Source organism: Colossoma macropomum, unplaced genomic scaffold (genome assembly GCF_904425465.1).
Source record: "Colossoma macropomum unplaced genomic scaffold, Colossoma_macropomum, whole genome shotgun sequence".
Classification (NCBI taxonomy): domain Eukaryota; kingdom Metazoa; phylum Chordata; class Actinopteri; order Characiformes; family Serrasalmidae; genus Colossoma; species Colossoma macropomum.
In genome coordinates this window covers 13,209,029-13,225,067 of record NW_023494791.1, presented here as the reverse complement: position 1 = coordinate 13,225,067, position 16,039 = coordinate 13,209,029, and the positions used below count along the sequence as shown (strand labels likewise).

General features: G+C 40.6%; 2 protein-coding genes across 2 annotated transcripts; both read left to right on the top strand.

Annotated features, from left to right (window-relative positions):
• Positions 1 to 257: 257 nt before the first annotated feature.
• Positions 258 to 6,570, top strand: cdc25b (cell division cycle 25B). Its single transcript, XM_036573946.1, has 15 exons — positions 258 to 840; positions 1,135 to 1,211; positions 1,427 to 1,478; positions 3,183 to 3,224; positions 3,327 to 3,360; positions 3,512 to 3,622; positions 3,728 to 3,838; positions 3,972 to 4,103; positions 4,319 to 4,402; positions 4,508 to 4,690; positions 4,789 to 4,875; positions 5,420 to 5,482; positions 5,614 to 5,712; positions 5,819 to 6,064; positions 6,161 to 6,570. Exons 1-15 carry the CDS (start codon positions 623 to 625, stop codon positions 6,299 to 6,301), a joined length of 1,680 nt encoding a protein of 559 aa, XP_036429839.1. The 5' UTR covers positions 258 to 622; the 3' UTR covers positions 6,302 to 6,570.
• A 3,678-nt stretch (positions 6,571 to 10,248) lies between these two features.
• On the top strand, positions 10,249 to 14,462 carry ap5s1 (adaptor related protein complex 5 subunit sigma 1). The gene is made up of 4 exons (XM_036573945.1): positions 10,249 to 10,369; positions 10,581 to 10,770; positions 12,458 to 12,749; positions 13,679 to 14,462. Exons 2-4 carry the CDS (start codon positions 10,589 to 10,591, stop codon positions 13,805 to 13,807), a joined length of 603 nt encoding a protein of 200 aa, XP_036429838.1. The 5' UTR covers positions 10,249 to 10,369; positions 10,581 to 10,588; the 3' UTR covers positions 13,808 to 14,462.
• The last annotated feature ends 1,577 nt before the right edge of the window (positions 14,463 to 16,039 follow it).

The window sequence follows — 16,039 nt, the reverse complement described above, 5'->3', positions numbered from 1 at the left end:
CCCACAAATTTCGAAGTAAGCGCGTCATTGGACGAGGTTCAGACGTGCCCTGAATTCTGACTGGATAATGGTCTGGTCTGTAACGCGCTGGCCCGCCCCCTTTTTTCAGGAACACAACTGAATAAAAAAAGAAGCCTGCGCTGATTGGACAGAGCAGACGTGTCTCGCATTCTGATTGGTCGTGCGGGTTGCCGCTCGGTGGCTGCCCATTTTGAACATAAATAAGGGCTACAATCAGCGTTTCTTTTCTCTCAGCAGAATTTGGAAAGAGTCAGAGAGAGTGCACGGGAAGTTGCAGCTCTCTGACAAGAAAAATAAAAAATGACCTTTTAAAATTTGTTTTATTTTAGGCTTTTGTGTGGGCGGGACTGCTTTAGGCGTCGACATCATGCACGGTTCTAAAACTTGTTTCTCTCCACTTCAAGGAATATATATGCGTTGATAAACAGGTTTATGGACGTGGCTCGCTCTTGTACGTGCATGCTAACAAGCTACCTCGCTGGCTAATTCCTTACTCCTAGCTAACGCTGTCTTTTAGCTTCCGCTTTCAGTCTGAATACGGATTGGATTTTTATCTTCAGTTAGCTACATTCATCCGATAAGCCCTCTGTGAACCTGCAAAATGGAAATCGATGCAGTTGTAAGTGATTTTAGTCCTGTCAGTGATCAGCTGAGCTCGGGGCCTCACTCGGTCTCCAGGCTTTCCAGGCCGTCTCTGCCTGAGATCGGGGCTAAGGGCTCCCCCTGCATGAAGAACCTCTTCTCGCCCGGACCCGCTGCCGTGCTGTCTCCCGTCACCAACTTGACACTAAACATGGATAATCTTGCCGTTCTTGGGGGGTGAGTATGTCTTTTTATACTAATTTTAAAACAATTTCTCGTTGTTTTCTAGCAGCTCAGGGGTGCGTTGTCTGGCTATCGCTGGTTGTTTAGCTCATTGGATAGCTGTTAGCCGCTGTGTGGGAGAGCTAGCTAGCTAGCTGACTAGCTGCATAGCTTATCTTGTTTCCTGTTGTGCAGAGATACGTTTTATAGCGAGGAGAAGTAACTGCTGTTTGGTCTCTTTAACATAACCTACAAGAGGCAAACACAGATTGTTTGCGTTGTTTTTAACATATTTTGTTTTAATTCTAGACAATGTGAGACGCCTAAACGGAAGAAGCCCGTCCTGAAGATTCCTTCGTTCGCATCCGACACTTCATCTGATGCAGGTGAAGTCCACCGCTCTCCTCCCCGTCGTATAAGTCATTTTAATGGTAATAGCAGGCCGGACAAACTAAAAAGGGAATATTAGAAGCCCTTTAATCACGTGTTAATTTGCGTAGATTAATACATATTTTTCGCTTATGTGTGGGAGTATGACATGTGGCTGCTGTACTGGGCGCTGCAGTTCCGTTCTCTAATCTCTCCGTTTGTCCCTTTTCAGGTCTCGGTCTGGACTTTCCGAGCCCCGTGGATCCAGTGGATGCAGAACAGAAGTAAGTTGTCTTATACTGATTTGTAAGTGTGTAATAATTCACTTGACCCTTGATTTGATTCGATTATTGATGTTTGGTTCATGTTTTGATACTCTATATTTTAAGCAAAATTTGGATTAGTTGTGGGGTGATATGGAGAAAATGTGATCCCCATACTTTAATAAAATCCTGATGGCATGCTTTTTTTGGACATCTAAAAGTACAGTGAAAAACTTGCTGCACCTTTGGGTAAAGCACTGGCACAGTAAAGGATACTAAGAGCCAGTTATATATGCCATATGGACTTTTTCTGACATCTAAAAGTACAGTGAAAAACTTTGAATGTAGTGATCTATTATGTCTTTGTAATCAAGCATATAGAAGATCAGTGTTTAAGTTATTATATGTACTGTACCATCAGACAAGTATATTGTGAGAATTTGAAAGAAATGAGAATAATGACCCTATCCATGCTGTGATGCGGCTTACTAATGAGTTTGCTGGTGTGAGTTGTTGATTGGTGCTGGCTGTTTTTGTCTCTGGATCCTTGGTTGAGATTTGGTGCCCAAACAGCGCAGTTGCATTCGATGCCATTATTTAATCAATTACCCATTCTCCGCGGCACACGTTGTCACATGCATAGTTTGCAATGATTCATTACCTCTGCTGATTTGTCTGTTGGTGGCTGTGTGCAGGAGAGCTTGGCTTGAGGATTATAAATTAATCCCTGCCAGTGTGTGATCCATGCATATGGCTGGGAGTTTAGTTATTTAGCTGAAGAGCTGACACTGCCAAGTGCTTGACGATTATGGCTTTTGGGTCTTGGCTCAAAGAAATAAGATCTTAACTGTGACTTTTCCCCTACTGCACCTTTGGGTAAAGCACTGGCACAGTAAAGGACACTAAGAGCCAGTTATATATGCCATATGGACTTGTGTAAGGGATTAATATAATGCTATCTAAAAATGTCAGTGACTGCAGCCTTTCAGGTAATTCTGTGTTACTCTAATCACAGCTTATCAACCTTCTGCAAGAATGCATGCCTGGACATCTGCTGTTTGAGAGTGAGGTTTTGTGCCTTTCTGACCATTAGCTATTGGAAACATCCCCATTCATCTGTAACCACTCTAGCAGCTGTTTCGGGGCCTCATGTCTTCTCGCATGTTGCCAAAGGGATTGTGCGCATGGACTGGCACACTTCATGGTTTTTGTCAATAGAGCAGTACTCTGTGTGTGTGTGTGTGTGTGTGTGTGTGTGTGTGTGTGTGTGTTAGCATGGGCTAGGGTAGTGAATGGGGACCCTCTCCAACCTCTCCGTCCTCATTCAACTCGCTAATTCTCTCTTTTCCTTTGCTCTGAAAGACACACTCCTCACCCCCACCCCTTTCAGAACACCATTCACTCTCCCTCCTCTGACAAAGGGGGCATGCAGTGGGGGTTAGCGTCGTGTGGGCATATGGTAGATTAGAAGACACACAATCCGCAATCCCCATTCTCCATCTAAGAGCTCTTTAGCATACAGGTGGGCATCGGCGCAAGCCAGACTCCCAGAGTGTAGTCAGGGGCCCAGTCTTGGAATGTAAATGAGTTGTTCCGTTTCTTTCAGTGTCAGTATGTTTTGCTTAACAAGGTGTCTTTTGTAATTTCGAAGACCTGTCTGGCCATGCTTTCAACTGTGTGTTTTTTCTTTTTTTTTCCCCCTCCTTCCTTCCCCTCTTCTCTCAGGTTTGAAAAGGCCATACAGAATGCAACCAAAGTGATCAATGAGTAAGTCAGTATAATATGTAATAAGTTTTTCTTTAGCCAGAGCTAAATTGAAGATTGCGCTTATCTAAAGTGACTCAATACTTTTATTTTGTCTTTTTATAGAAAGATGCCCATTCGCAGAATACACTCACTGCCAGTAAGTACAGCTACTGTGCCAGCTTTTTTGATGTTACTGTAACTTCATGTTATATTGTAAATTTTTTCTTATCCACAATCTGGTGGCAAGACCTTGAACAATCGTGTTGAATCTTCGCTTGCTTATTTTTTATTTATTTATTTATTTTTAGCCGCAGTTATTGGGTCATAGTCCCAATCTGAAGAGTAAAGATTCTGATCTTCCACGATATGGAATCTTCAGTCAGACAGCCAGCTTGGCTAACAAAGAGAACCTGCATGAGGTATGTTTGTACTTTGTACCTTTTGATGTGGTTCACATTTGAGTAGTAGGTTTTATTTATTTATTTTTTTGGCAGATGGGCATGTCTAACTTTTTGTTTTGGTAGAGCTTTGAATTCAAGAAGCCCACCCTGCCTGTATCTCGCTGTCGACTGCGTTCAACTGGAGAGGGAAAAGACACTTTTGCCTGCCGTCCCAGCTCTGCTCCTGCACTCATGGTAAAAATTTATTTATTTATTTTTTATTTATTTTATTTATTTATTTTTTTATATAATAAATAATTTTTTATTGCTTGTGCTGAACATGTAACCATGGTTTTCTTTTTGGTTTTCCCTAACACCCCCCCCTCAGCTTTCCCCTCCATCATTCAGTCCGCTAGCTTCACCAGATGGCAACAGCCCATTTGTACTACGACGTGTGTCACTCTCCAGCTTTCATGATGATGATGACGATGGCTTTCTGGAAGTACTTGATGATGTAGAGGTGAGATTCTTGAGTATTTGTGAAAGAGTGAAACAATAATTTAAAATCCTTTGTCCCTAATTAAAATTAAGGTGAACTGTCTAGCATACAGGTGCGCATTGATGCAAGCCAGATCCCCAGTGTAGTGGGGGGGCCTAGTGTTTCAGTTTTAGTATAACTTTATACTAAGTATAAACTATTTAGTTTAACTTTTTTCTCCCTCCTTCCACACTCAGACGGATTCTGAAGTGCCTACAGGAATGGCCAGCCTGCTCACTGCTCCTCTGGTGGCTGATCAAAACACAGACTCGTCTAACTCGGTATATCAGCTTCTTAAACTTCTCAAAACGTGTCTGTTACTTAAGCACAGGTCGTATCTGTAGTGCTAATCTTATCTAAACTAAGCTTGTGTTTATGGTCTGCAGCCTATTCGTTGTCGGCCGCGAGGGCTGTTCCGCTCTCCCTCTATGCCCACGGGTGGGCGTGCTGCTCTCAAGAGACCTGATAGGCCCAGAGATGAGAACACACCTGTCCGTGTGAAGAGGAGACGGAGTGTGGCAGGGTCACATGTCACAGCCATGGAGCAGGATGATTCTGTCCCTCAACAGGTTAGGCCCAGTATGATTTGCATGACCACATCTGTTCCAGTTGAGTAACATCTTCATGAACATCTGTTCCTGATTCACTTGACTCACTTCTCTTTCAGGTACAGCGCTCAAAATCTTTCAATCACTCAGAGATTGAGAGACTGTTAGACAGGGACCCCAATAATGTAATTGGAGATTTTACCAAGGTGGGTATCAGAATATTTTTAATTGGGTGTCTTAAAATGTAAAACTTTTAAGGATAGGTTCTGAAACAGTTTTAAGCATTGCTTATCCTTTCATTTCAATCAGTGCAGCACTGCATTCCAGAAGTGGTGCGCTATCAAAATAATAGATGTTGAGCAAAATGCAGTGCAAACATTTTAAATTGGAAAACTGCAAAATGCAGTTCTGTGAATCATGACATTATACCAAATACCAGATAAGCATTTTATGCTGCATGGGAACCTGGCTTGATAAAGTCAGAAAGCTGCAGAGGGTAAACATGATTTTCTACAAATGATCTTTTACTAGGTGAAGTAACTGCTTTGACTATTAGGAAAATGGTTGTCTGTATAGCAAGATTGCTGTACCATTCTATACCGTACCGTGTGAATGCCCTTTGTGTTTAAGCAGTAGCCATGTCACTTGTCTTGCCAGTGTGCGACAAGCCTTAAAGATGTACTGGATCTTTGAGGTCTATCCTGAGAATCTACATCATTCAGTAACAATTTAATGTCTTTTTTTTTGCAGCCCCCTGCTCTGCCCACAGTTGATGGAAAACATCAAGACTTGAAATACATCACTCCAGAAGTTGTAAGTAGTTACTAATCTGGCATTCATGATTACAGTGTGAACTGTGACCTCCTGGCCATAATCTTAACTTACTTATAACTTGTATCATATCTTAATACTAAAATTGATCTTTGGTTTGTTTGTGGTTTCAGATGGTTGCAGCAATAAACGGTCAGTTCAGTGAGGTGGTGGAAAGACTATTTGTCATTGACTGTCGGTATCCTTATGAGTATGAGGGAGGACACATTAAGGTGAGGATAATTCTCTTTACTTCATGAACATGTGGTAAAATCATGGACTTTAAATTATTTATTTATTTTTTCCTTTCATTGACTTGAATCACTTATATTTTGCCAGGGCGCGTTAAACTTGCATCTGGAGGAGCAGTTTGAGGAACGCTTTTTCAGACAGCCCATCCTTCCACAATGCCCTGAGAAACGTGTATTACTGGTGTTCCATTGTGAGTTTTCGTCAGAGCGTGGTCCACGAATGTGTCGCTTTGTTCGTGAGAGGGATCGTGATCTAAATGAATATCCCAATCTCCATTACCCTGAACTCTACGTACTGAAGGGAGGCTACAAGGACTTCTTTCCCTTACATAAGGTAAGTCATGCTGAATTCTTGTTTGAGTTTTTATTTGGTAAGCCATGGACTTCATAGTGTAGTGTTTTAATGATGTGGAACTGTTTATGCTTGCAGAAAGAGTGTGAGCCTCAGGATTATAGGCCGATGCATCATGAGGACTTTAAGGAGGATTTGAGAAAGTTTCGCCTGAAGAGCCGTACGTGGGCAGGAGAGCGCAGCAAGAGAGACATGTACATCCGCCTTAAAAAACTCTGAGGCATATGAACGTACTCTTGGGTTTACTGCCTAAAATTACTCACACCATGCCCTCTCACTTGACCAGCCTGTGGCAGTGACCTTAAGTGATGGTCAGTATTGTTCAGTAAGATACTGCCTTAACTCAGCCACACACTGCTTCCCTCCCTGCAAATGATCAAATGATCACTGCCAAGTTGTTTTCTTTTTTTTGGTCCCCTGCCCCTACTTATTTTCCTTATTAAATGATTGTGGAAAAAGACCTCAAAGCACTTACCTTCTTATGTTTGTTGGAGAGTGCTTTTTTCCCCCCCTTCCCATACCCCCACACCCTTTTGGGTTTTAGCCATACTTTTTTGCTGTGAAGCTTATTATTATTATTATTATTATTATTATTATTATGATGCAACCAGCCACTGTTTCATTGTCCCTGTTATCAATTATGTACAATCCCATAATGTATAGCCCAGTATCAGTGGTTATTTTAAAGGAAGTTTTTTACTAATTTGGTAGAGTTTTTTAATAGTTGAGTATGACAAATATCTGGAAAGTAGTGCTGAATGCAGTGTGTGGTTTGGTTAGCTGCTTTGCACTGCCATTTTTTGATCTCAAGTCTCCTTTCTGGGATGAGATTTCCCTTACCCTTACTGATTCCTTTTGGAGATGAGATTTTTGTTGAGGACAATAGGACTGTTTTGGGGAGGATTTTCTCCTGACGGAACTCGTTCATGGGGACGGACCTGGCTGATTGCTGCTGGTCAGCGTTAAATGACCTCAATGACTTTTTCACCAAAATGCTAAGCAATAATACCTGCATATAACTGTCATTAGGAATTTTATTTTAATTTTTTTAACATTACAAGTGGTGTTGTAATGATCCCCTCTCCCTAAATGCAAATGTACAGTGTGTATGTGTAAACTGCTGTGTTGAGTAAAAGTATTGGCCATGTTTGAGTCAGTGTGTGAAATTGGCTGTGTTACTGCAATAAGACTGTAGTTGGTGTTTGGGGGAATAAATAACTTTAAGCTGCTCCTTTTCCCCCCTTTCCCCCCCCCCTGTCTTATCACTTCTCACGGTGTTCTGTTGTGTGTAGGCTGTGGGTGTGCACAACCATTGCATTCATTCTCTTTTCAAATCATCCCGCCTTGAAAGTGCCCACACACATTCCAGAGTTACACTGTTGGGTGGAGCCAGTTTATGACATGTTCTGGCAACATGTCAGAGTTTGAGAGTTCAGCTGGGAGAGAGAAAAATGACTTTTGAAAATGTGGATTGTTTTAATATTTACATTGGCAAGTGCAGACAAACTGGAAGAAAAGAAGCTAAGCAGAATTGTTTTGTGTACATGTGAGCCACGTGGAGCTCACATGTGAGGAGTGTGAGCTGCAGGGAGTGGCTGTAGAACTCCACTGGCCTCCAGCCAAGTGTTCAAATCCTGCAGAGAACACAGAAAGCAGAAGTCCTCACATGGCTCCAGATTAATGAGCAACCGTTTGGCAGTGCTGATGCTTGATTTCCAGTGGCTAGAACCTAGAAAGAAAAACATCTCAGCCTAATCTCAGAATAGTGATTTGTCATCAAGAGCTTTTGAAGAAGGCATTTTGTGGGAATGTTTAGCCTTTCCTCAAGTTGTTTGAGTGGAGAATCCACATTCCAAATATAAGATGGTTCCAGGTTGTATTTCATGTTTGGCAGCGGCTGCAAAACCTGACTTCATCAAGAATCTCTGTGAAGCCAGGAATGCAAATTTGGTAAACTTTCTTCATGAATTGTCTTATTTTGTCTTCAGTAACTTTTTTGCAAGAGAAACTGTGAAGATGCACTGCCCTATAAATACTTGTGGTTTAGACTAAAGCACTAAAGGGTACCCAGCTACAAGTCTGAGTTGAGTAAGACAGGATCTTACACATTCTGAATTTCCATTCAGTGGGTTTTTGCTTGGTCAGGGCGCTTCTGAATTTAAAACCAGATCCCTTACTGTCATTGGTCTATATGGGCTGGAACTATGCAATGACAATACCCACATCCTGTTATTTCTGCAGCTGTGTTCCTCTCAAGTTTAGCCCATTTAACCCTTTGTCAGAGATACAGTTTCATGCCACAGTGCTTACTGTTATTTAGCCAACCCCCCCCTTTTTTCTCTCAGTCTCACCTTTAAAGATTTGTGTCTTGGTTGGTGGGCCGCCTTGCTTTGTTTTTCTTTTCATTTTTTTTTCTTGGCATCTGGGTAAAGGGTATTGTGTCATGTTTGAGTAAAATCTATGTAAGCTAGATAGGACACAGAATGGTGGGCTCACTCTGCAGCTTAGTGTTCCTTTGCTTTAGGAAGTATAAAGTATACTTCATGTAAAGTATAATGTTCTTTTATATAAGTATAGAAGATCTCTGCACAATGGTTTTAAGATGTTGCATTATTGGCCAAGCAGGACTATTCACAAAGAAAGGGGTCTGAAAGGTCTTGGGGGAAATCATCTATACAAGACAAATTTGCTTTCTATAAGGCTTTTAATACAACATCTTTGTGGGTGGGAATTTGTGTCCATCAGTGAAACAGCTGATTTAACTTTTCAACATTTTAAGTGTTCTCTTTCCCAAAGGGTTCAAATGAAGGGCTTGGGCACTGGGGAGAGGTGAATGATTTGTGTGAGTGTTAAGGAGGGTTAACTTCAGTTTGTGGTGGGGGAGGGTGGGGCTCTTCTCTGCAGGGTTTAGCGAGCATGCCAAGCAGTTGTTAAGCAGCTGCCCAGTGTGTTTGTTCGCATGTTCACTTGCATTTGCACACACATTCCCACTGTCGCAGCTGACATTGTCTTTTGATGCTGAAGGAAATCAAGCAGCTGCAACTTCAGCAGTCAAAGCACACTGCAGCCAAACAGTTAAGCTTCTCAGCCAAACCAACTGACATCACTGCTGGACAAGCTAGTAAACCAATCTCTTCTCAGAAAGTGGATAAGAGTATTTGTGTTTTAGCATTTGCAATTTTGAGAGAAGGTTTAATTACTTTGGCATCACATTTAATATTAAACAATTAAAAAATACTTCAAAAATATTAACTGAAATGGAAATAAGTGAAATGCTGAATGTTTATTATTCATTTAGGCCAGACTTTTTCTACTCTTACAGCCTGCTTTTGGAATCCCTGCTAGAAAAACAGCACAGACCAGCACAGCTGGTCACCAACAAAACCAGCTTTGTGTTTTGGATGCTGGTATGCAGGTCCGCAGAAATGAATGTCATTAGGCTGGTCACCACCAAAACCGGTATATATTGTGTTTTGCATGCTGGTATGCTGGTCAGCCAGGATGACTATGCTGGATGAACAGCATAAAAGAGTTTACACTAGTTTAGATTAACATGGAACGCATGCTGGTCTGTGCTGAATTAAATTACATTACTTTAGAATTGTTTAGAATTGAAATGGAAAGAAGTCAAATGAAGGTAATGATGTTTACCGATTCTCTTAGGCCAGGCCTTGTCCGGCCTTACATCCTGCTTTTGGAATCTCAGCTCAAAGGAGGAAAAATTACATTACTTAGCACTGTATTTAATATTAAACCAAATCCAGAAAAAGGATTTGTGTTCATATGATAGCCCGCTTAGTTTCTCCAGTCACTATTTAAGCATGTTGAGCTCAACAAGTCAGAGAGAAATAGCTGTGTTTTAGCACAGATGCTCAGTGCTGTTTGATGTGCATGTCTGTAACTGTAATCAACCCAGGGCTAGCGGGACTCCCAGCATGCCAGCTGTTGCCGTCTTGTACCGCTAATTTGACTTCCTGTCAGATTCAATTAATTTATTTTGAGTTGTTGTGTTTGCTGCTTCTTGAAATGAAGAAGAATTAAACAGACAACACCTTTGGCTTTAAACATCTGGCTGTTGTTTGTGTTATTGCAGTGTTGATCTCGGAGCGCCATCTGGCGGCAAAATGTATACTGCACGAGCCTTGTCCTCAGTCACATGACTAAACACGGAAATGGCGATTTGAGTAGAGGCCAATGTTGTGTGTAAGATAGAGGCTTCATTTAAGCACATATTGCGAATTTCCTGCACAAACTGTAATTTACTATAAAACAAATGTAGCAACCGAGGTGAGTGAAGTTTGTTGTTTTACATCATGTCTCTGTAATATCCGCTGATGTTCGCTGACTCTGCCTGTGCGTTTCTCGCTGTGAACGTTACCTTCTGTTGTGCCTTATATAGAATAGCTGACGTGAACTCTGTGAACTCTACACTGTTAAACGGATAAACTGCTTTTCCATCAGTAACTGTGCTCGTTGTAACGCGTCTTTCTGGCTCCAGACGCAGACATGGTGGTGTGCTTTCTAATCCACACTGTGTGCCCTGTGAGCGCCCTCTCTCCCGCTGAGAGCCGGATCCTGTACTCTCGTGTTTTTGGACCGGAGGATGTGGAGCAGAGCGGAGAGAGCCGTGAGGAGAACCCGGAGAAGAGAAGACTGGCTCGGAAAGAGAAACTTGGGGTTGTGGCGAGGTGATTGCCAGTATGGTCCTGAAACTCCCTCCTTCACTCTCTTTGTCACCTGCTGGAGATACTTCACAGACTCTGTATCTCTCACCTGTTGGGAACACCTGACAGCCTCTCTCCCCCTGTCTCTCTTTCTCTTTCTCGCTCTCTCTCTCTGTGCCACCCACACATATCTTTATTTATTATCATGAACAACTTGGCTACCACAGCAACCAAATTAATTATATAAAAAAAAATCTATATAATTAAATCTTCAAGATGTAAAGATGATGCTAGATGGTGATAGAAACCAGACATCCAAAGCCTTTAATGCTTCTAAAAGTTACATCGCAGAAAGTTATTACATGACATGGTTATGCATATGCTGACTAATGCCTTAGGCATTGTTTTACAATAGTTTTGAGAAATGGTTTTGGCCTAAGATCTTTTTTGTTTTAAAGTCATTCATTGAGGAGATATATGTGCAGGGCATTGCATGGCAAAATAGTACCCAAAGAAAATATATTTTTATTTCAGATTTTCCACTATTTTATCATTACCAGCATCATATATAAAATCTCAGAAGACACAGTTTCACTGGTAATGGTTTTGGATAGCAGATAAAATGGCTATATTAGAGCTGTACACACTTTGAACTATTGAGTTACACAGAAATGTTGAAAAATCGGTGGAATTACCTTTAGTACTGATAAAGATATTGAATGAAGGGTAAAAAAAAACAAACATTTATAGTCATGTTTCATACATACTGTACACACAAATGTACATATATCTTTATACATACACTGCCAGTCAAAACATTTGGACACACTGAATAAGCATTTTTAATCATGCTAAAGTGATTTTGATTGAAAATGTTCTGCTTAAATGCAACAAAACAAAAACAAATAGTGAATTTTCATATATATATATATATATATATATATGTGTATGTATATATATGTATGTATATATGTATATATATTAATTCATTAAAATGTTTAGGAAATCTAAATTTAAAAAATATAATTAAAACCATATATATTTTAAATTCCCTAATAAGTACCTTTCTGCAACAAGATCTCATATCACTGTCCAAAAAAACACAAACAAACATGTATCTCTAAAATCATAAATTTACAAGAAAAAGCAAAATGTTTCTTAACATTTAAAGTAAGTTAATGTAAAGAGACTGTAGTTTATGCGTATCTTCTTCAAGTCTGATGGAAAACCACCCCAGGTGGCTCCTTATGAAGCAGCCTAAGAGAATGCTAAGAGAGTGTTTAGCTGCATTAATGCAAAAGAGGGTTAATTTCCTAAATATTCTAAAATGGATGATATTTTCATGTGTTTAACACTTTTTTGGTCTCCGCATAATTCCATTTATATTATTTCATAGATGTCTGTGTTTACTATTGCTTTGTGGTAAACCCTTCTGTTAGTAGATGTCTTCAAACTTTTGACTGTGTGTATATGTGACTATGCCTGCACACACACACATTTACATGTGTGTCTGTATGTATACCTACCCACACACACAAGCACGCGCACAAATATTTACACAGCATTGGCTTAGTTTACCAACATTTGCCATTTTATTGTTTGCTCTAAGGGTATGCTAATTGTGTTTATATTTTGCTGATCATTTCACAATCTCTGATGTCTCTCCTGAACACATGCACAACATATCTTCACTTCTCTCTCTCTCCCCCAGGCAAGTGAGAAGTGCGGTTTGCCTGAGCCGGGAAGCGTCAGGCAGTGTTTGTGTGGAGGCCGTGCTGGGTGAGGAGGCCGTGGCTCTCGGTGAGGCCGAGTGTGGCGTGCTGTCTTTGGGCCGTGGGGAGCCGTTTGCAGGGCCGAACGTTGCACTGTGGCTCGGGGTCCAGGCCCTAGCTTTCACTCTGGTGTGCCAGCCACAAGAGAACCTGCTGTTGGCAGAGGGAACCCTGCGTAACCTCGCCCGCCACTGCCTGGAGGAGTTACGCCTGCTGGGAACTGGCAGTGAGGTGGGTGTGAGTCAGTGTGTGTGTGTGTGGTGTGAGAGGCAACAGCTACCAGAATGTTAATGTTGTTTAGGTGTATGAGCTGTCTTGGGAAACTAGCCTTAAGGAGTGCAAATAGCATGGGGTCTGACCGCTTTTACCTGACCTCAGATATTCTCCTCTGAGTAACAGAGCTCTTAGCAGAGACATTTGACTCAACAAAGCAACATTAGCTGAACTGGTGAAAAAGATACTTTAGAAATGAATGTGAATTCTTACAGATCTGAGGTATAACCAGTCTTATTCAGGCTTGTATTTGAAATGCAGTGTCCTTCAAATGTTAGGGGAACTTCTTTTGAAATTTCCTGAGGTATGTTTGATTTCTGCTTGCAATTATGTAGGAAAAATACCTGGAAACACTTAATATAAAACAACCATTTACTAATACGTTTACTTATGTATTGTGCAACAATCAGCTTCATGTTCATCAGTGTGTCTTCTGTAGTATGAAGAGGAGGTTTTGCCTAAATAATAATTCAAAAGTTTTCTTTTCCAAGCTATTGTTAAAAGCACATGTTGAAACATGTGAAATGCTTCACTGATTATATCACAACAAGGTAGAGGTGGGTGATATGGCAAAACTATGATATGATACTTTTTCATGATATATGATGCAATGTAATTCTTTCTGACATCTGAGTTGGAACAGACAAAGTAGTCTATCAAAGATAATGAAAACAGTGATGTGCATTCAACATTTTACATACTGTGCCACAATAAGTCCAATTTACCAGGCCTAATTATGCTCTCTTTGTAATTAAAAATGCAGTTTCAACAATATATTCATCTGGGTTTGACTCCTCTTCTTAACTTCTGTGATTATCTTCATCACCTAATTGGCTTCTTCTGCCAGGACCTCTTTTCTCATTGGCTAATGGAACTGTCGTCCTCAGGTGCTACTAAAAAGTGACCGGGTGGATGCAATGCTTCAGAGACTCCTTCCTCATGGTCAGCTCCTCTTCCTCAACCACCGCTTTGCCCAAAACATGGATAAAGAGCTATCCAGCTACATGAGTAAATGAAACAGCAGAATCTGAGCGCTGTCACTGGTCCAGTGGTCAGTACTCATCAAGTGTTTAAAGAGGAGCTTCAAGACCAGCATGTGATGTTTTGCAAGATAAGGAAGAAGAGAGACAGTTCTGTCCCGAATATCTGACCAGAATCTGTAAAATTCCTTTTGAAGGCTGAGAGAAAGTGCTTGAAAGATGACACCTCAAAGAACTACCTATCCCCAAATGGTTGCATCTTAGATGCTATGCCAAAAGCTTTTGAGTCTGCAGAACTGTATCAAGGGCTCTGGTTCAGGTATTTTGAAGAAAGTTCTAAAACGTTTTATTTGACGCTGAGTCATATAATAACAGAAGCCTTTAATAAGAATATAGAACTGAAAGATTTAAAGTGTGAAGATAATGTGTAATATTCAAGAGATAATGTTTGTGGCATATTCTGCTGTGAAAGACTCTCATTCATTAAAAATGTGTGTCTGAAAGTGCTGTGAGAAACCACCTTCATGTGTCTGATCTTGCACTTTTGCGCTGCAAGAGGCCAGTGGGTGGCAGTATGTTGTGGTCTTCGGTGGTCTTGGGAATATCCCCTTGAAGCACAGTTACCAGGGTAACATTTCGTATCAAATAGTAAGGCAGTGTTAGTTCAGAATCTAATAAATGTGGTGATCAACATTTTGTTTCTGTCTGTGTGCATCAAGCTGAACACCCTGCCTCTGTGCCTCGCTCTCCATTAGGGGGCAGTGTTGGACCTTCCAGATTACCGAGCAGAGAGTTTCAATGAAAATCCTAGCAGTGACTGACAGCCTGCCATCCTCTTCTGTCACTCGCTCATCTAAAACGCTAGAACAGATAACAGCATTGTGACTGCCAACAGAGCACTGATTGGCAGGACAGGTTGTTGACATGGTAAGTTGTGTTTGTTTCTGTGAAGGCTTCATTTTGGGCTCTGTAGAGTTTAATGCAAATATTCAAATATGCAGCTACTAGTGCTCATATGTATGATCAAATATGCATGACATGTAGAGAATAAGGAATTTGCACATTAAGTTTGCATATGAATTCATGTCATAGATGCCTGAAAGTTAGCAGAACTTCTTATTAATGTACTTTCAATGAGCTAAGCTTCGCTTGCACCTTGGGCATTCCCTTTGCAATTTAGAAAGAAGAACCCTGCTGACTGTCAGAGCCTGAAGGAACATGCCCGTTTCTGTGTCTGATAGCAGCACTAGTACTATACTATAGATAACTTTGGGTTTTGCAGATTTTCATACTTATACGCTATATGATTAAGAGCTATAAGAGTAACTCAATACTGCCTCTGTGTCCCATTCTGTCAGCACGAAGAGTATGGATGTGAGTTGGAGAGTTAGTCACCGCCATGTTTACACGGTAGATATAGTAGATGCCCTTTATTTAGGAAGTGTGAGTTGCTTGAGGAATTGAGACATTTATTTTATTCCATAATCTCAGGCACAAACATTTGCATAAATATGCTCAAAGCATTAGAATAGCATAAAAAGCATATTAATAAGTCATATTTTGGTTCTTTACTGTTACAGGTAGCTTGGTTCTCATAGTTCCTCTAGCTAAATATGACAAAGCACTAGACTGAGGACAGTATTAATACTTAAAACATAGCTGATTACTTCAGAAGAAGTCATTTTAAAACGCCCCTGGTTGCAATCATAAGGTAGCAAAGCACAAACACAGTTATTGCAGGAATCGTAGGAACATTTCTTTGCATATTTGGATCTGCTTCAACTGTGAAATCTGTTATTCAGCCGACTGATGATTCTGTACTAAATTGGGCAATGTGTTTTTTTTTCAGGCTCTAATAAATGCCCACAGTAATCACATTTAAATTGGGGTTTAAAGTGTGCTCATTTTCTACTTCAGTGTATTATTATTTTATATTTGGATATTAAATTGCCTACCACACTTATTTAGCTCTAAAGCACTTGTATACCTTCTGCATATACACGTGTTCTCAGCTGTGTACAAAATCTGAAGGCGCTAATTTAGTGTGCTAGTCATTTTTTTTCTTCTTCAGAACAATTGGCAGGGCCTTCAGTTGTTCTACCTCTCCTTCTCCTTCTTCTCTTTCTTCTAGGTAAACACTGTCATGTTTTTTTTTCTGTAACACTCTGCAATTCACATCATCTAAAAGTAAGCAGTTTATAATTGACCAAACATTTTATTGATGTCTTCTTTTTCTTCTTGGCATAGTTCAGACACTTTTTAATTGAT